A 21,665-nucleotide genomic window follows, 5' to 3' on the forward strand; every position below is an offset into this window, starting at 1 on the left:
TGCAACTGCGGCAAGAAAGAATCAGAATAGGCAAGGCAGACTCCCTGGCCTCTGAGAATTATATGCTCTCCTGAAGCGGCACCAGGTTCAATTGAGACAAAGGCTGGAGGGAAGCTTTATGCTGAAGAGAAGCAGCTCCTTGGACGAAGTCCTGCATTATGCCCACCCCTCCAAATTCACACTTAGGACTTCACTAAGCTGCCCCCGCAGGAAGGTGTCCAGAACACATTCATCTCCACTTTCCTTGGAAGATGGTCAAATTAGAACACTTTTTCAGAATAACTTTGTCACAGAGAAGGAAACCAATGAACATTCTTACACGTGTTAGGTTCACATACAGAAAAGACAAACTCGCTTCTTCAGCACTCCTGCAATAGCTCCTTAAATCTCTTCCTGCTGCCACAGCCAATTTGTATCACATACTTTCAGAAAATACTTACAAGCTTGATGACAATTCCTAAAGCTTGTCACAGCATCACACACAGAGCACCTTTCATACTCTTTGCACAAACTACCAGAGGTGTACATGAACAACACGAAGGAAAAGATCTTCAAACACCCACTTAGTAGCTTTCAGCACTGACGCACAAAGCTGAAAACACTTTCTTCTCACTTCCTGATTTGACATTGCTTATTAACAACACTGAGAAAGCCCTACGAGCCTTAAGGTACCACAGAAACGTGGATTACACCGCACTTTATGCACCTACTCGTTGCTGAGCCTCTGTGAAATCAGTTTGGGTCCTAAGTCTTGGAGCTCAGGAAGCCAACCACATCAGTAAATGCCACGAGATGAATCAGCACCGTACAGTCTGGTGGTTAAGAACATGGACATTCCTGCACAGGTCTTACAACCTGTAACAGTGAGACTAACAGTTTTTGAAGAACTGGGAGGAATCTGAGCAGACACTGAACTCAATCCCAGCCTTTAGTCCTTTATTTGGATGGGTGCAGGACTTGAGACACTGACAGAAAACTCCACGACTGAGGAGAGTTGGATACTGGCTACTAAGAACAGCCTTTGTGTTACTCCACAATGATAAAAAAAGACAGAAGAATCCCTTGTGGAATCCCCTGAATGTATCAGCATGAAACCAATGGAGTTTGCCTGATGCTGCCACTGTGCAAGTCTGCCACTCAATGGCTGTGCCAAGGTTTGATCAATAATGGAAAGCAGTAGTAAGAATGTGAAACATTCTGGCTATTCTAGACCAAAGAACAGCCTACTGACAGCTGTGCAATCCCGCCACATATTAGAAAAGCTCAGCTTCTATGGCAGCAACAACTTTTGCCATAGGCCACATTGTTCTCCCAAATTAGAAAAGTGACATATTGACGGGAAATACACTTTGTCCTGTCTACAACTGTATCTCAGGGAGGTATCTTTGGAGAGCCAACACTCATCTCCAACATTCAAAACGTTCATCAAAAACTGACAGGGTAGAAAAGGGGGTTTGAGGAAAGTGTGAATAAAATTGGCACTGAAGCAGAGGTCTCTTTGCTGCGTGACAGCAAGATTAGCATGCAGAGAATGAAACAAGACTGCTGGCTCCCAGACAAGCAAGGAGGCTGAGGGCTCCAGAAAAGAAACTTCCACAAGTCTAAAATCTGTATTCTCCTAGCTCAGGTAAAAACTCTGAGCAGGAGGTAGAAGCTAAGCAATTCCAGTGCACAGACAAAAGGGAAATACCAGGATGCCACACTAGTAGTTTGTGTGAGGTTAACGCATGACTGATTTGCCAGCTTGAGGTAGGAAGGCAGAGAAGCAATTTCATAATCTCTACTATAAACTGGGAATTCCTGAGAGAGGAGGCAGGCTTTTGTTGTCTATTACCGCATTTCAAAGCCAGTCATCTTTGCGAATCTATTCATAAGAACCAGAAGATAGCTGACATCTTTGGTGGGGAAAACACAAAAAACCAACTGCTTAAAAAGTAGGCTTTATTGAGCTGAAATAACACGTGTTCTCATCCTAGCAAATGAGAGCTTCAACACTGCTCTTTTATTTCAGACCTGGGATTTTATCTAACCATAGTGAGGTGGTTGATAACAGAACCTCAGTGTGTTTAGCAAGCTTACATCTTTGATTTTGGCAGACATGTTACATACATGAACTATTGAGAGTTTAAGAAAACTCAGAGCACTGAAAGGAAAGAAAATAAGAGCAACCTGACCTAAATTTAGGGTCAGCAATGCTGTGAACAATCTATTTGTCTAGATGATCTCCAAGGTCCCTTTCAACTTAAATTATTTAGTAACTGAAGGATGGGTATAGCTGCAGGTAACTAAGATGATTAACTGTAATTATTATGGGAACAAAGGTTTACATTTCTCATTGACATACCCTACTCAAAGCACTAGGAAAGATCCAGATTTTCTCTTTCTACTACAAGCAACAGTTGCAAAAAGGTGTGTTAAAGAATTTCCAGTTGCTCTCATGTTTTGCTACAGTCAGCTCAATGACAAATGACACACGGACTGGTAATACAACAAAAGCCAAACATTAAGGATTACTCAGCACTTCATTTTCACTTGCCTCCATGCGAGCTTTGTAAAAATCCACATCATGAAGTTTCTCTTTGCACCGAACAAGTTCCATCTCAAGTCTCTCCACACGGTTTGCCTTTTCTCTCAGGGAGTCCAGCTCATCTCTGTATGCTCGGGCAGAACGAGCATCTGAGGCCAGGTGGATATTCTAACAGATAAGAGGGATAATCAAGGAGAAAAATTTAAGTTAAAAACATACTGAAAGCATGTCCTCTAAGGCTTTCTTTTTCTTAAGAGTAGGCAAATTACATTCTCCCAGTGCAAGAATAAGATGATTCTTCTACTAACCAGTGAATTTTCAACAACATTAAGAGGTATAACAGCGTGCCAGAACTCACATTTGCAATGCCTGACATTACATAAGCTTCAGGCATTAGTGGACTATTTGCAAGCTGAACATACAAACCTGTTCTCATTGGCTAAGCAGAAAGTGTATGCCACACTCGTAACTGTCCAACAGCTTGCTGGAATTGAATTCTTCATTAAAAATACAGAATGGTACTTTTTACCTTCAGAATAAAAGAGTTATATTTCCAGTGAAATGAGCCCACCTCACCTCTTGTTTTATTTTTTGCAGCTCTAGGGTGAGCTGCTCAACTTCATGTTTAGAATCCACAAGCTGCTCGGATTTCTCTTCCCTGAAAAAGGATAAGAAAAAACTTAAAATGTTTTTTATTTTTTTGTTCTGAAACCATATTGATTATAAGGATCCTGCTGAGAAACCAGAATGGCAAACAGAAGTCCTCCACCGCATATTCTGAAAATGGAGTTTCCTTTATGGCATGACAATTTCGTATCAGTAAAGTGTGTTTTCTTCTGATATCACATACATCACAAATGTGAAATTATAACTTCATTTCCTTTATATTATCTCTGTTTAAATCTCATTGGCACTGCCACCACTGTAGCTAGCTTTGCTCTGGACGTCCCACCAATAATTAAAAGTGCAGCTAGCTACTGACATTTTAAAGAGGAAGAGAGATGACAGATGAAAACAAAAAGCAGCTATCGCTCTGTTTAAAGATCAATTTCCAAAAAAAAAAAAAGGATTATGGAACATTCATTCTAGCTTCCTACTACTACAGATAAACAATATGAATGACATGGTTTCATGAGAGCCTTCATGAAAGTCAATATGCTGAAGCTGACAGGCAACTGCACTTTCAGGATACAGAAGACTTAATACACAAGTCTGCCTAGAAGCACAAGTCACTGCTGACTCACAGCTCCTGCCGAATCCTTCTCAGTTTAGCCTTCGTGTCTGCCAGCTCAACTGCAAGGTGCTGCTTGTCCTCATTAGAAAGAGGGTTGGCTGGGTTTGGAGAAGAATCTGGACTTGATGCCTTCAGAGGATTTGGTGGTTGCTGAGACTGTAAATAGTCCCTCTCTTGAGTGAGATCTACAATCACCTGGAAATACAGAGAAGCATGTAGTCACCAGATACATAGTAATAACTACACATTGTTTTCCAAACATCTAAAAATGATGTATAAATGTAGAAAATTGAGTTATTATTCTATATAATTCAACTGAGAGTTAGGTGGAAAGCTCAGACAAAGAAGAACAATCTCCATCATGCTCAGACCACTAAAACATTTCCCTTCCAATACACAAAACAGCCAATTTTTTTTTGGAGAACTCATATAAACTGTAACTATTAACAGTTTTAACTAACACAATCACAAAGTCAAATGCATGACAGAAAATTAACAGGTAAAAAGAAGGGGAGACACCTCCTGCAGAGATCTGAAGAGAGACAAACTGATAAGTCAGCAACAGAACGGCATGGTTTCAAACAGGAAAAAAAGCAAAGACACTGGAACCCACCATGGTAAATATCACTCACTGGAGAGTCAGTCAAGCAATCAATCTTAAAATAAAGAGCTAAACAGACATGCAGAGACAAAAATCAAGACAAAGTCACAACTGCAAATATTTTGGTATCTTTACTGCATGCACTTCTCTTACTAATCATTTCATCATACTTTAGTGTTTATGCGAGAATGGAAAAGACAATCATTTTACAAGTTTTCTGATGTGTAGAAGAAAGGCTTAGAGGAAACAGAAACCCAGGGCACAAAAAAAAATAAGAGAAGGAACTGAGTTTCTTAACTGGTGCTCCACATGAACACTATATGAGAGAGAAGTCACTGTACCTCTGTGCACTCATCTCTCTCATCAATGAGCCTCTTGAGGTGGAACACCATATTCCTGGAGAGAGACTCCAGTTCTTCTGGGGCCATGTCTGGGAGCTCCAGCCACTGCAAGTCGAAGACATTCTCCTGGTTGTGAGTCACCTAGGAACAAGGGGAAAAAAAAATAGAAGTCTTTCCACTGGCTGACTCGTAAATGTGTTTGCTGCATATGCTGTATCCCCTAGCTTCTTCTACTGAAGTACTAAGTAACATATCATATTTCACCTAAAGCATGTAGAAAATAACACAGACATTGACTGGCTAAACTGTAACACTACTCATCAATTTCTAGTATTTAGATTTTTTTAAATTATTATGGCTGATGATTTTTTAAATGATTGGATATATGCAAGCATAATTCTGTTGATGATACGTTAGAAAATGTCCTAATTCAAGCAATGAAGTGATCACTACAGGAATTAGAAGGAACTGCTAAGACTGATAAGCCCTGTTTTCAAGGAATTTGCAATCTGAGCTAATAAAGCTGAAAGGATCTGACTTGATTAGAAATCTCTCTGGCTCTTGCTGGCAGCACTTCTTTTCACTGATACCCTACCCAGACATATTTACTCTGATTCTGATTTAGCAGAAACATCATGCAGGTGAAAAGATTCTCAAGCTCAGTTAAATAATATTTCTGCTTTTGAGGTTTTTTTTTTTTCCTCCTCCAAGTGTTAATGAAGAAGATCCTATCTTAGACTTCTGCAACTGGTTCCTTAAATCTCAGTGCACCATGCTTTTTGCACTTGCACCTGCAGACACCAGACCTCACCCAATGCCCCTTTCCCAGTGAGGCACACCTAACAGAGGACATTTGCTCTGGGCTTCTCTTTGGGCTTCTCCAAAGCAAGCTGGTTCCTAACAGTCGCATGTAGTCCTTCCTTTTATAGAAACCTTTCAAGTCCAAGAATATTCTTGTCATTGGATCATGCTTCTCTTTAAAAACAAAGTACATGTCTAATTTCAACTGCAGAGAACAACTTTCAAGACAGAATTAGGAGCCCAGTGACCAAAGCACACCACTGGGGAGCCTACGTCTCACCTGCCACAGAACTAAGGGACTGTGTTCACATCATTACAGCCAAGGGGACTTCAGCTCCTAAGCCATGCACACTCTTTGAAATATTTTACACGCACATCTTTACAACATTATCATCCATATATTCTGAAAGCAGCAAGCACGACGTTTGCCACTGCAACTTTCTAACACGGAGATGCTAGAAAAAATGCCTACCATTTTAACTGTATAATATTATTACAACCACGTATTCAGACAACAATCATTTCTTCCTCTCAAGTTTATCAATCTACAATGAAATTTAAAGTACCAAATTTGAAAACACTGATATATTGAGTCAAGAAAAGGACAGCAAGTCAAAACAGCAAATACTGAGAGTCCCACCTCCTGAATGTGTGACACAATGGCAGCTTGGGTTTCAATATCCAGCTGTTTGATTCTTTCAATAAACTCTTCTTTTCTTTCACACTGTTAAAAAAAAAAAGTGAAACTCCTAAAACTTACTACAGCATTTTTCATTTAAAAATATATATATATATACACACACACATATGTATCACTAAACTGCTAACAACAAAATGTTCAAGATCTACATTTTATTATGCTAGAAAGTAGAGCACTTCACTCCTCTATATGGAGTAAGAACTGAATTAGGCTGTAAATTATTTAAGTCTTACACAGTCCATGCAAGCAAGGCTAAGTGAAGTGGCAGGGTTTGCTCTTTAAAAACAAGAGGTGGGGCAACAGCCAGAGGAAATCATCACAGCTTCACTAATGGAGTCACACAAACATAAACCAGGTGGGTACAAGACCTACATTTACACTGCATCATTTAACCTGTCTGCATTATGTGGTGGCTTTGGCAATGAAATAATATGCATCCCATTACATACTATTTTCACATCAGCAACTGACTTTGCTTGTTGAACAAAATCAACATGTGTTTTAGATAAAAAAATAGGGATGGAAAACATTCTAGATAAAAATGAGTGACAATTCAGACAAACGGTCTTTAGTAAATCTTTTACTAAAGGTTTTTAAGGAGTCAGACATCTGTTATAAATATATCAACAACTGTACGCTAATATTGTAATTCACCGTTGTTACAGGAAGACAAAAGAGAAGTTAAACATTAAGAGTTTCTTTAAACTGCCTTTTCTGCCATTTACAGTGGCCCTTTGGGGTCTGCCTCTGAGTCTTACCATTCATTTCACCAGGAAGGGCTTCAGTCCTGTATATGGGTACTGAGGATGCACAACAGCTTGCCAACTCAGACCTTTATTCTTTGTGTTGCAATGCAGCACAGAGATAAAGTTCAGAGCAGCCACATGAAGACAGCATTACCCTGACATAATTGACTTGACATAGCTGAGCAGAGTAAGTGTCCTAAGGCATGACAAAAACATTAGAGACCTACAAACAAGGTCAATTATAAGCAAAGGCCAGCCTGCAACACCCCTATTGTTTACCATGTGGATGTCTGGTGGGCAGAACACTGAGTGCTTTATCTGGTAACTGTCATTTATTTCTGGGGAGTTTCCCATATACACTGCCTGTCCGCTTATTTTAACAAACACCAGATAAAAAAATCCCCAGATGAATATACAAAGTAGCTATTCATTCTGGATTTTCTACACATATGTAATCAAATGATAACGCAAATAAAATCAGCTTATTTTATTTGCTTTGTATCAAATATAAAAAACACATCTGTAGTAGTGCACAAGTAAGAAAATAAACCAACAATAACCTTGATACCAAGTGCACTAAAAGCTTTTTCTTGCACTCTGTTGCAAGAGCACATATTCTACGTCTGATTTAAGCACTGGTAACAAACTGTGGCCCACAGAGTCTCTCCTTTCCCTGTGCTGCCCTCTCTCCTACAATCATTTCATTCATCTGTTATCACAGATTTACTTTGCAAGCTATCCTGAGGTGGACATTTGTTCATATAGCAATGATCTTTGTATGGATTTTCTCAGTCCAGAAATAATCACAGATTCATAAAAGTATTTTTCAAGCCTTTAATGAGGTTCACCTGCACAGCACATCCCAGAACCAACAACAGCAGCTTCTTAATTTCTTCCATACTTTTACCTAGAGAGGAAAAAATGGAATTAGTACGTGTGTGTAACAAATTCAGTACCTCTGAGTTATCACCTCCAAAATATCCTCCTCAAAACAGGAATGCTTTCCTCTAAACAAGTGCCTGTTCATATACGTGTCCATTATATTGTTTCTACACTTTCCATGTCACAATACAGTTCTTACGGACTTTTTAACATTCAAAATCCAGACAGATCTTCTTCCTCACCTACATTTTCTGAGGTTTTCTTCTGATTAATGAAGCAGGTATTTTTTTCTTTTTTTCCCAATATTTGTTCCTCATTTGTGATTACCAAGAGTGGAAAACAAGATTAAAACAAGACACACCCTGGACAGGATCAAAGGATGGTTACCCTCACAGGACAAACTTGTCCTAAATTCTGCACCTGTAAAGCAGCTGCTGCTCAGCCTTCCCAAAACCTAATGCCATCCTCTGTAAACAAATCGTCTCTTTAACAGAGACACGTTGGCAGCTAGTTCTTCCTCTGTTCACACTGTGAGGGGCAAACCCTGCATTCTAGGAGGGGTAACACCAAGTGCTGTTCAGCATTCACGCTGGAGGAGAAGGGAAGAAACAGGCCTTGTACACTACTCTCATCCCTATGCAACTGCTTCCCGGCACACAGCATGATAAACATTCCCACCTCATACCCTGCTTTACTTGAGTGCTCCACTGCTCCCATCACAGAGCAAAGCTCATCACCACCACATCCCTCCAGCATCACACCGCAGGGCTGACCGGGCAGCGGGTCGGAGGCCTGTGCAGAGCAGGCCAGGCAGCTGGGACAATGCTCACGTGCAGCCCCATAGAGGCACACTGACCTAAATCACCGTGGGGCTGCTTGCAGCCCGGGAACCTCACAATGTGGCATGCAGGCAGCTTCCGAAATAGTCTGCTTGCTGCTTCCCTTTTGAAAAGGAAACGCCCTCAGCAGTCTTCAAACTGTTCAACAGTTTTTCAGCAGCTTTTATGAATACCCATTTTTAAATGCTTCAAGTGATCTGCACAAATTATCAGCACACAAATCAATGCTGGAATTCTCCAAATTCAAGTCCCGCGTTATTAATCACTAAGACGTTGCAGAGAGAACTCTTCTGCAGAGATAGATGTAATTAAAACATGCTATTCTCACTTTACCCTGTAAATATGGTTTTGTTTATTTTCATGTAGAATATTTAAGAACTGTTTTTTTAAGAACTGTTTTTGAAAAGCATACAATCTCCCCTCCTACCTAGCAGCATGCCTGGCTTGCTCCCTTCTGAAAACTCACCATTTAATATACTAACATTTCAGCCTGTGAAAATCTGCTTGTTCTGTATGATTCTTAGTAACACAACATTCAGTGTAGTCAGTATCACAAAAAACCAAACCACTGAACAACAACAAAAGCCCTGCCCATTGTGAGCAGTTCCCGTATGGGCACAACTAGCCCAAGGAGATACCAAGGGTGGTGAGAACACATTTTCTTTTTGCAAAATTAAGTTCTTGTTACAGTTTCAGCACTTGGTTTAGTCCTGTGCCTGCCTCAAAGCAAAGGCAGACTAGGGATTAAAGGCAGAGCATGCCTGTGGAACAGGAGAGAAAGCAGCTCTGCGAAGGACAGCAAGGGAACCCTGCACCTTCTCCCACACACGCCAAGGGCTCAACACCTTCTCCAGGAGACTGAGGGAGAGACACACAGTTGTGGCTCCACATCACAGTTACAGGTGCTCAAAGCCCAGCTCTAACCCCCTGTGCTATGCTCTGTGCACCACAGCTGTCCTGCAGGTGAGCGTGCTGGCTTAAAGTTCCGAGGGTCAGAAAACACCACGATTACTTTCCAGCAGTGAGTGCTCCTGCACTATCTTTAAGACGTGGGAGCTACTGAATTCAAAGTGTACTTTGCACCAAAGGCAGCAGGCTTTGTTTTTCTCCCCAGACAACAGACGTGCATCAGTGATACCGCCTGACCCCATGAGGTGCAATACCTTCAGCTGCTACTGCAGGGTAACTTAAGGAGGTCAGCCCCGTTCTGGCCTTGCCTGGAAATACCACTCAGAGGCTCCATTCCCACCTGAGCTCTCTCACCAACAGGACAACCCAGGGGGCACACAGCTTAGGCAGGGAAGGCCTAACCAGCCTTACAGAAAGCAACAAAAAATTAAAAGATCTGAGGTAATAATAAGTTTATTAAACTGCTGCTGCTTCAAAGCTAACATTTGGCAGCCTTATTAGCTGAGCTTACCAAGAATACCCTCCTACAACTCGGGACGTGAATGCTTAGGTGTGGGGCAGAGCTCTTGGCAGACAGGTAGCCACAAGATGAAGCGAATGGACTGGATTCCCATTAGCATTTAAACAGAAAGGTGCTGGTAAAAAAAAAATAAACAAAACTGGGGCATTTGTACCTTTTTGAGAATTCCAGAGCAGCTGCTCTCAGGCCTTGTATTTGTGTCTGTGAGGAAGCCAGCACCTGGGGGATGCACAGAGACCATCTGCTCCGACAGCGGGTTGGCTGGGAGGGGGAATCCCAACCACCACCTGCGGGTCGGGATCTGTCCTGGCTCACAGGAGACAGACAGATGGCGCAGCCCAGGGAGAAGGCAGCAAAGGGATTAGGGGGCACAACAAAAGGGGAGGGTGGAGGTACAGGGATGGTACAGTAGACTTAAAAATATAAGAGAGGAAGCAGGAGGGAAAGACATAAGAGAGAATGAACCCAAGTATGGGGGATCTGGGGCTTGTGCAGCTTCTCTATGCACTTTTTTTTTTTTGCTTATTTTTCCTCCAGCAGAAGAGAGGGAATGCTGGTTTGTGTAGTGCCACAGGCAGTATGCAGTGGGGCTGTGGAGAAGCTGGGAAGTGGTGAGCACACCTGCACTGTTTTTCCCAGCTGTAGCCACATCCTGAATGAGAAAAGCCTGACTTCTAAATTTACACTACTGAGGCCGTATTTTGTTATTAACTTTATATTTTATGAACCTCGGTGTCTCTGGTGGATTGTGAAACAAAATGAGGAAGGAAACCAGACGTGAAAAAGGACCCCAGTGGGAGCATGCATCTTTTAGGATTTTAATGAAAAACAGTTCCTATAGATATTTACCAGCAGGGATCCGGGGCTCACTCATTCATAAACTTCCCATGTAAATTGAAAAGGGGATCTAAACAGCAATGTTTTTGTTTGTTTGTTTTTAAGAGACAGAAACAGGCCTAGCCCAACAGGCACACAAGACCTCATTTCCAGATTTGTTCTGAGAAAACTTCAAGTCCCCTCTTCTCCAGCCCCTAAGGAATTATGACTGATGATAAATACACTGATGATTTTCATATTGAACACAGAGGACTGGTGATGCAGTAGCAGATTTTTCTGAAAAGACTGTTTAAGAGAATCCCTGAAGGAAGACAAAATGGACAAATGGCAGTAGCTGACCACAGCATAGTGGTGAGAGGCCTGTAATGTCAGCTACCTCATTCTGCAAGTCTGGAAAAGCTTTCTAAAGCCTTTAAGTAAACTTTCAGGTTTCTTTTCAGTTCCTTGTATTCTAGAAAGCAATCAAGGACATCATCTTCTCACAAACTATTTTTGCAACTTTTATGCTTGTGGCCAAATAAGCCGAAGAAGATAAGCCTGCCATGGCCTGGAACAAAATGATTTAGAGGATGTGAAAGCTCATGAAGTTCCTGAATCCAGAAGACACGTACCATATTCTATGACAAAGCTCAACTCCTACAGCATTTTTAGTAGTAGCAGTCCTGTATTCTCAATAGTCTGATGTTCCAAGCGCAGCTTCTAAAAGCCCTCAGTAGTCCCAAATGTTGAGTGCCAAATGGGAACTGAACAGCAAGAACACCATTCTAAGCTTCAAAACTGCTCAGTTTATAATATAGGATACATAACACCACATTTGGCTGCATTTTAGAAGGACAAAGTACAACCTGCAAATTGCACTGTCGAACAACTCTGAAAAAAAATACAAGGACTTGTTTCATGGAACAAGTCACTGCATTTGTTACAGAGTGAATCATACAGAAGGATCTAACAGATGTCTGGCCTATGGAGCCAGATGCCTGGGACCTATGGAGTTAATACAGTCAGTAGGAGCCTCCCCAGCTCAAGCAGCACATAGCAACACATTATTTATTCCAGGAATGTGATCACGGGATCAATTTCTCTTCCTCCGGTTAAGGGAGGGGGAGTCTTTCACTCAGACACCTTACCTACAGGGGACAGAGAACAAGAACTGGGATGTGACCACTGCACCCAAGATCTACCCTCCCCTGCTGACCACCCACCCCTCAGCCTCCAGCCCCGGGAGCTCCCGCAGGCCTCAGCCCAGTGCTGCCCCTGCAGATGTCCCGTCCAGAACCCTCATCCTCCCTCCCAGTCTCTGTCCTGGACTGGGCCACTGACAGAGAGAGAGAGAGGTTACTTCTCTACTACTGCCATTTTTAAACACCTGCCTCCAGTAATTAATGTCTGCCTCATCTCTTCTCCCCATACTGCTGTCATGCCCAGCCTCCTCACTCTTCTGTCAGCTTTCCCTGGGGCTTCTCTGTATTCATGCCAAAAGCACCATTTCCCATGCTGATGGCTGCTTTGTCCTCATGTCTTTATTCAATCTGTAACCCTCCTTTAGCTCTCCCACTGACAGAGAATATCTCATTTCACTTTCCTTTACTCTCATGTGTCACTGCCTTCTTCTCATTCTTCTCTGCAAAACACTCAGCAACACAAGCATCAATCCAGCAGCTACCTGGTCATCGTTCACCTGAGCTGCACTCAGCTTGTTTGCAAATCCCCTTCCATTGCTTATGGTAACTTCTCCTCACAGCTCTCCTCCCTGCTGCCCCTTTTCAGGCTACCCATCAGCCTTTAGCCAGGTCCCCAGTTCTGAAACCTCTCCTGCTTCTCTATTTGTTCAGCACATCCTACCTTAGATTCTGCCTTAAAAAAAAGCTCCAACTGGTTCTTAAAAGCAATATTAAATATAGCCAAACAACAACTTCATGTTTTTTGTATGCACACATCCCATTATTTTCAGCCATCTAGTTCTTTATCTTCTCTCATGTTCTTCTGAATTAAATCAATAATAAGTCAGTAACAGACAAAATAAATTAAAAAAGACAATGAGAATACAATATTTCAAAGATCTTAAAATGAAACAGATGTCTGTTTACACTTCAGAGGAGCTGGACAATATCCTTCCCATAAGTCATATCAGCTGATTTCTTCAAAGACAGATTTAAGGTACCGACAAACACCAAGGAAGTGGTGGGAAGCTATACATCAGCACATGACAGCTTTCAAGTGTGCAGCTTCCCCAGAAGCCAATGCTGCACTTACTGCATTACGAGCCTCCTACCAGCTGTCACTCAGCAACAGCCACAACAAGAAGCCAGCCAGCCTTTCCCATTGACATGGCCAGCAGAGAGCTCGCCTTGTTGGCACAAACATCTTTATCAGGCTTTGTCCACTGTCCATATGACTGAAAAGAGCAATAGCTCTTACATTTCTTTTCTTCTTCAGCCATAAGGTTAGCCTGTACAGCAGAATTAAGACTGGCACCACAGACTTTACTGTGACTGTTGAAGAAGTGGATGCATTACCCTCGAGCTTGATTTTACTGCAGAGTTGTCAAGGCTATGAGTTTCTGTAACACATATCAATAAATTAATATTCTATTCTCATATAACCCCTTTGTGTACGTACATACGCTATGGCTGCCAAGACCAACAAAATGAAACCTTCTGCCAAGGTTTCTGCCATTTGTTTGTTCTGGAGATGCTGGTTACCACGTCATTCCCCATCACTGCAGACAGGGTTCACTCTGTTTTCCTTCTTTGGTTAAAAAAAAAAATAAATTCACCGTCCTTGGCACCAGCATGGTGCTACAGCAGAATGGGCACATAAAAAAAAGTTAACTAACTACATCAGCAAAACCTCTTACTTCAGAAATATAGTTCCAGTGAGAAGTCAAACTAACTTGGCTCTGAAGGTCTGTCATTTTGTCCCACCAAAAACAGGTGACTCTGGACATCAGCTCATTGGCTTCCAATCATTTTTGATGGACTACCTCCTTTGACAGATGCCCTTGCATCGACAAAGTGTCCGGACAGATGTTTTTGTCCTTACCATTGTCTCTTCCTCTTTTTTTTCCTGAGATGCCATACAGAAAATATGTAAGGATGGAGAAAAGTGCATTTCTTACACTTCATTTGCACTTCACACTTCAGGGCACCTTTGCAAAACTTTTCTGGTGTGCTCATACTGTCACAGCTGAACTGATTACACAGGACAGAAAACCAGGAGGACAAACAAGTTTCACAGGGCAGACTGTTCTCCATCACTTGCAGTGACAAGATAAGGGACATGACTTTCAAGAAAGAAGCTGCTCTGGCTTTGGCAAGAACTCACAAATTTACATGTGTATGATAGTAAGACATATCAGATGTTGTATGCGTATATTCAGATAAAGAAAACATTCATTCAGCACAGGGTGAGAAGGAATCCAACAAGCTACTCACCAGAAAGAGGATCTTTGCCAATCATTAGAACATTTGGTAAATTCATTACAATCAGCTGCTGGAGGACCTCCTAAACAAAAGACAACAAGCAAAGGTCAGTGTGAAGGAATCTCAATCAATCATGCCATAAAGAATATAGAGCTCCATCGATTACGAAGCCTTTAACATCCTGCTAGTTCAGAGGTCACAAGAGAAGGCTCCACTTGAGAGACAAATCACTATCTGAGATGGCATCAGGTTGCACAGCTAACACATGTTGATCACCTCTTTGAAAAACTGCCAATAGAGAAGTTGGAGGGTGCCGTGGTACTAACCAAAATAACCGCCAGGCCAGGCACACCCTCCCGCCATGCCTTTACCCCAGGCATGACCTGCATTCATTTGATGTTTGACGTACAGCTGCTGCTGTGTTCCAGGGCGTACAAATGCAGTGGGTTCATCAAAGGCACCAAAGCCAGCCTGTGAAGTTTGAGTAATTCAAACGATTGGACAAATCCTTCCAGAGGTCTGAAATTCTAAAGATGGGCTAGGGAAGTGGGCATGAGGGAAAAGCTATTGGACAGACAGCTTGAAATCCATTTTCTCAAAGCAGTGCAAGTTCTAGATTTGTCCGCATTGTTTTTAACAGAAAGAAAAATGGATTTGTTTAATTGTGCCGTGGAGGAGACCAGGGAAGGGAGATGTATTGTTTGGTCAGAAGCGCTTAAACATCAGCTGCCTGAAGCTACTCTGAAATGACAGACAGGCTTACTGAGGAAAGGCTATAAGCCCCAGGGCAGGCAAATGTCCAAAGGTGGACAAATATACCGTGGGGAGGACTCTGAATGGTAACGTGTTCGGCCATGCACTCAAGTCAATTTCTGCAACATACAGTGCACAGGAGTACGGTTCCAAGCTTCATCCCACAGCAACTAATGCTCATTCGTGGTGACGTGAACAAAACATTATGCCTGCAAGTATTTGTTTCACATGAAAAGCTGGGGAGGAAAGTGGCTGTGTGATGAAAGTGCTGTGCTGGGATTTGGGAAACAAAGGTCCCGCACAGGGCTCTACCCAGTGTTTGGCAGGTGCCCCTTCCCCCCTTGTCTCCACTCCCCAGGCTGCCCCGCGGCCATGGGAAGGGCTCACACTTTAATTCTGGTGGAGCATTCAGCACCAGAGGAAAAAACACTGTGGTCGGGCAGGGAGGGCAGTCACACGTTTCCTAAAACAATCAGCTATTCACTGAAACACTTCCTCTCCAAGTTACTGGATTGTTATTTCACTGCTTTCAGAGTTACCATAGGAGGAAAAATTAAACCTGATTGTAGGAGGAAATATCCCACTGAGCCTGCAGCATCTGATAAGCAATCACGGTGGATACTGAATAAAAAAAACCTGAGACATCACATATTTCATTTCTTCCCCTCTAACCCATGCTCAGAACACACTCCTCACTGGTAACAGTCTGGATAAAGCAGAAATATTTCATTGCACAGCTGAGGGGTTTCCGGTGCTGCGAAGAAGGCAAGCTCCACAGATCTTAATGCAACGGGAAGTTTGGCTAACGTAGGCCAGGCATTTGCTGAGTCGTTGGCCAAATGCATTTTATAGTTTGTGCACTTGAGACATATTAAACAAAAGTTTGTTTGCACCTGTTAGCAAAACAGCTGCAAACCGTATTGCTTTTAACAGCACACGGCTGGACTGCAACGTCTGCTATGACAATAGTGTGGCACTGAGGCTTTAAACAAATTCAAAATTTGCATATGCCAAAGTATTGGGCTTTAACCAGTGATTTCCATGGCAAAAACAAAAAAAGAAAGAATTTTGTTTCCAGTCACCCAGTGCATGGAGTGGCACTGAGGCAGGAATGCATTAAGAATTCGCGTTGTCTTTGTGTAATCATCAGCTCGCCAGCTACTTACCCCAAGCCACAAAAGGCACCACAGCTAACCTTTCTGCCGTGCTATTCCCATGCCCCCCCCCATCACTGTGCATGTACCACCCAGCACAGCCATGAGCGCACACCCACAAGTGCCCAAACTCTGTTTCTGGCCAGGCCTGGAGCCACTGAGGGCACCAGAACGGGATCTGGAGCTGCACAGTGATTGCATGGCACAGACTGAAGATTCCAGTTGTAAGAGGTGGTACTTTGGCCTGGTTATTTTAAAAATACACTGCAGATAAGTATCCTTATTGTTTGAAACACCTCCACCTGAGATTATTATTTGTGATGATAACACCACAGTATCATGTAGCTCATCAGTAGATATCAGTGCTGCATAAAGGAAGGTCAGTGCCTTTCCTCTTCTAGGATGGAATTGTCTCCCTCATCCGCAGTAATTCACACAGCCCCGGAACACTGCCAGCCTCTCTGTGCTGCAGTCAGCAGTGTGTTGAACACAAACACATGCAATGATACTGTTCAGTGGGTTGTAGGACAAGTCGAGACACCAAAAACCCAACACCTGGAACACTTCAGAATTAACCTCAGACCTGAAATGAACCTACAGGTGGAGTATAGGCTCCTACGCTGGCCACTGGGCACACAGCTGGAGTCCAGTGAGCAAAATAAATAGGAGATAAAAACATGATATCCCCCTGGGGCAAGCAGTACTGCATTACATACGGGATGCTGCAAGGAATGCAGCAGAGCTGAGGCATGAAACGGAGGCAAGGATGATCCATGTTTGCTCTCTCTCAGGTGGATGCATGGCTAGGGGCAGGCAGGGGCTGCAGTAGAGCAGAGCAAGGCTTTCAAACACTTCCAGTTGCCCATAAAATCCCACAGTACTCCAGGGAGCAACTACAGAAGCAAGAGTCCTAATTTTTCCTCTGAGAGACCACTTAAATATTTTCACAGCACAAGTAAAGCTTAAATACAACAGTAAAACTTACAGCAGTAACACACTGTAACAATTTCCCTAATTATTAAAACAATTAAGGTCTGAGTTGCCAGCTTCACACTAAGGCCATGAATCAACTCCATGATCAGTTTGGATGCTGACCGCACATCAGCATCAGCTCTCCCACACTGCTGTACATTTACTTATTATTATTTGTACTGCTGCTAATGACATTTCCATGACAAAACATTGATAACAGCAGTCTTATTTAAGGAACCCCATTCAAAACAGATCTCCGTTGAGCCTCAGTGCAGCTCCTGTAGGTGCTTGCATTTCTCCTCTTCTAAAGAGGATATTTTGAACTTGAAACTTGTCCAGGACCTCAGCTTCTTTGTCAGCAGTGGTGGCTGCAAGAGCGGATGCCTCTGGTTAGGTTACTGCTTACCATCACAAAACACAAGCACTGGCAGCCAAGTCTCACATCACTTGAGCCAGATCCCCAAACCCAGTGGATAGAACCCATGAGGGTTCCTGCACACAGCAGTACATGACTCCATTCTAGGGGGAATGCCCCCCGGGCAGAGGTGGAGAGGCCTGTTCAGTGTTTGTTCTCAGCTGTGCCTGCCTACAGAGGCGTGAAGCTAAGCTGGTGGAGACAACCTGCAGCCCTGAGCAACACAGGGACACTGCCTGGAGCACAGCTCTGCTGAGAGCAGCTGGGCACTCCAAGCAGGCACCCCAAGGATTCAAAGATATTTTCAATCTACCAAAAAGTCATGAGGTTAAACATAAATAAATGCAGTGTTCTCAGTAGTAGCCTTCTGGCATCTAAGCCAGTGCACACCAAGGGCTTCACATTTACAGTTGCTTTGTTAAGAAGGGAGCTTAAATTAAAAAAAAAAAAACAAGAATAATAAAGCCAAAATTCCCCTACGTTGATTCCATCAGTCAAAGGCTTTAGGAAAAATTAAGACACATATGAGATTGCGGATAAAATCCTAAGCACTGAGTTAAGCCCTCAGGCTCATAAGGGCATGAACAAACATAGACAGAGGGAATGCGGTTGCTGCACTGAGAGCTCCCAATTTGTTTCTAGAGTGCTGGGGCATGTTTTACTTGCGCTTTTTATCTTTCTAAGATCACACACGCAGGATGTTTGCTGTTTGCTGACTGCCTTGGGTCATCAGAGGAGATGCAGTGGCAGCTCTCGCTCTCAAATCACCATGGCCATATATTAACACTTTGTGTACACATAACAGGGTAAACGGGCCCCTTATATTTCTGTAGGAACAAAGCCTCCCGGGCCCATACTACAGACGCTTCAGTACACATTTGCTCCTTAAAAATGTGTCTAACAGCATGGAATAACATGGATACCTCAAGACCATCTTGGCTGGATTTTTAAATGCCAACAAGAGCATGCCAATGGCTCCAACAAGGAACATACTGCCAGGATAGGAGTAGGTGAAACTGTCCTTTCCACAGCTCCAGGACCAGGCAAACAAGCTCTATGCAAACACTTCCCTGCACCACAGCACAGCGTAAATGTGAAGCAACTACTGGCTTCTCGTGTGGAATTAAATTAACCTCTGCTTGAATTCTGAACAAGAAGGGAGTAGCAAATAAATTATGTAAGAAGAACAGCAGTTGACTGGCCATTGTAATTCAACGCTCAAGCCAAGCCATTCCATTTAAGTATATTGCTTGGCTATAAAATGCTAATTGCCCAGCTGACTGGGAGCCAAATGGTGCTCTCCTGCTTGAAAATGCCCACGAGGGAAAACCCATCATCAGCTTTATACATACCACTAAGAGCAAACAGTCCCTGGCCAGAGAAATAGGCTTACACTTCAACTGCGATCAGACCCCTGAGCGGAAAAGCTCAGTAGAGTCCTACCTATGCAGTGCTGTCAACATCCATCTCCAGTACCCTCAATACACATCTGATCTCCCAAGCACCACCCTGAGCAGGACCCTACACATGTGGACAGAGTCACCATTGGCCACGTGAAGCCTGGTGGCAACAGGGCTGGTAAGTTAGGGCACTAGTGGGAACATGGCTGGGATGGTGCCTCCTGCACATCATGCTCCAAGATGGGGATGGACTCAAGCTTTTCTAAAAACAGAATTCTTAATAGCAAGCACTCAAGCCAATAAGTACATTTTTACATTAAAATCTATTTTAAGGAACAAATGCAGGCCTGTGGGGTTTCCAGCTTTGTATTTATGTAATAAAGAAAGCAAACTACTTTGCAGCCTACAAGGAAGTTAAGAAAAAAGGCATGTTTAACAACGATGCATACAAACATTATTATTTTGCTGTAGTCATCTGAGAAGTTATCGATGGTGTGAGGAAAACACTTACAAGATTCTGTAAACTGTATGCCAGGATCCCACAGAAGATGAGACAAGATGAAACAAGTTGTTGCAGGGTGATGACAAGGAAGCAGAATACAAGCACATCTTTTATTGAGCTGCTCTCCATGTGCACCTTACCATGTGAGCACGCCTGATGACACTGAGTGACTCAGTACTGACTGTCTCCCTGCCAACATGTGACATACAGTACAAAATTTGATTACAAACCTTGCTCATCTCTGTAACAATTGTATTCATGAGGTGACAGACTGAAGGATTAGCTGTTTTAAAAGAGGTGGGTTTTTTTTTCTTGAAAACCAGCAAACTACAAAGCAGGCTTCTAAAGATCCTTCAAGTGGAAATCCAAAAGCCGCTAAAATAACTGTTGCCTCATCTGCTGAAAGTAATCAGTTCTGACAGTCATGGACTGGAATCTCAGTGGGAGGGGATGTGAAGGAATTACACCTAGTCTGAGCCCCCGCAGCGTGTCTGGGGTGTGGGGAGCTAACCAAAGGACAGAAATATACTCAACAGAGGAATGAGACCAAGGACTATTTAAAAAAACCCTAACAAAATAAAAACAAAAAACACTTGCAATATGGACAGCAGACAGATTAAATAAAAACCAACAGATCCAGAAACAATCATCCACCCAACCCTTAGATCAAGGACCGTCACGGCTCAGGTTCCAGTACTTGTATTAAGAGTAGCGCAGAGGTCCCAGCACAAAGTAAGATCTTCTGCACTGCAAGCTGTACCAGCACATAGAGCTCATCACATGCCTGCAAGGCATCAATAGGCCAATGAGAAAACAGTAACAAGCAAGGTAGGAAGAAAATGAAAATAAAATTCCGTGGTTATAATGTGATCCATTGTGCCCACGTGATCCTATGTGACCCACAGTTGATAACTGGTTACATCACCCACACCAGAGTGGCACACAACAAAATCACTCTGCACATCAGAGAGTAAGGCAAGCTATGATAAGAACATCTGTTTCAAGATCAAAATGTTTATGGTGCCCTTTTTTTTTGTTACTGCATACATCCCGTAACAAAAGTTCTGTGTGTACTTAAATAAAGCCACTTTAAGTTAAAACAATATTTTAGGATGCGTCCAGTTTTACTTCAGGCCTACTGGAATCAACAGCAAAGAAGCTGCCCCACCCCCCACCTCTCCAGTTGTTGGGGAAACAAGATTTTCATAATCAAACTCAGTATAAAAATATACATTCTAAAATATGAAGCAAAACTGTGAGCAGCTACCTAGCAGAACTCCCAGCCTGGTCCGACTGACCCCAAGATAAATCACTCATTTCAGTACAGCAGTTCCACTGTTGTGCCTAGCAGCATTATTGATTTGACCAGAGAAGAGAAAATTCAATTGCAACACACTGTGTCCCCCAGCTTCTATTACCAGCAGCACTTCTCATTTACCTACTCAAGGAAAATGAAAAGCTTATTGATTTATCCTCAACTACTCTCTCCAAATCACGTGCAAGTGGGTTCAGATGTTCATAATGCTGTTCAGACAAATTACTCCCAACTTGTATTTTATTCCACCCTCGAGTTGTCCTGGGGTGGTTTATGCAGTAACAGGGAATAAGGAATGTGTTGTGTTCAAGGCCTGTCACTTGACATTACTAATATAACCAGCTAAAATGCAATCCATCTGTTCAACACGCTCCCAGCTAATCTGTGGTGGTCTCCGAGGACCATAATAATTTGGCCTAACACACATTATAAAGAAACACCGCAGACCATCAGAACAGACTTGAAGCATTTCCAAGTTCTCTGAAATTCAGCACACCAAGCACAGTGACTTACATCCAAAGGAAAGCAGTTTCCACAAGCACAATCTAAACACATTTTGATGAGATAATGAAATCTAAAGTTTTCACATTTAAATCCAAAAGTGAGCAAGTATTTTTCACAGCTTTTAACGGTGAAGCCTGGTACTACATTAGGTTCGCCATGCAGAGCTCCTGAGGATAAGCTCTGCTACACTTTCTTTGTTACTGGAATGAAAAAAAATTACAATACCAAAATGCAGTGTGCCATCAAGAAACATCAACCCAAAGGACCGCTATGAAAGTTTGATGTAAGACC

General features: G+C 42.7%; 1 protein-coding gene across 5 annotated transcripts in view; it reads right to left on the reverse strand.

Annotated features, from left to right (window-relative positions):
• Positions 1–21,665, reverse strand: part of CCDC88B (coiled-coil domain containing 88B) — an 84,124-nt gene that overhangs the window by 37,167 nt on the left and 25,292 nt on the right. For all 5 annotated transcript variants that reach the window (XM_025151373.3, XM_015287749.3, XM_004941868.5 and 2 more), the window contains 7 exons: positions 14,372–14,441; positions 7,799–7,857; positions 6,145–6,228; positions 4,704–4,844; positions 3,772–3,956; positions 3,104–3,185; positions 2,537–2,695 (listed from right to left, as the gene is read on the reverse strand). In XM_025151373.3, the coding sequence (XP_025007141.2) occupies positions 2,537–2,695; positions 3,104–3,185; positions 3,772–3,956; positions 4,704–4,844; positions 6,145–6,228; positions 7,799–7,857; positions 14,372–14,441 (780 nt within the window). The remainder of the gene's footprint in view (positions 1–2,536; positions 2,696–3,103; positions 3,186–3,771; positions 3,957–4,703; positions 4,845–6,144; positions 6,229–7,798; positions 7,858–14,371; positions 14,442–21,665) is intronic.

The sequence above is a fragment of the Gallus gallus genome, chromosome 5 (assembly GCF_016699485.2).
Source record: "Gallus gallus isolate bGalGal1 chromosome 5, bGalGal1.mat.broiler.GRCg7b, whole genome shotgun sequence".
NCBI lineage: Eukaryota > Metazoa > Chordata > Aves > Galliformes > Phasianidae > Gallus > Gallus gallus.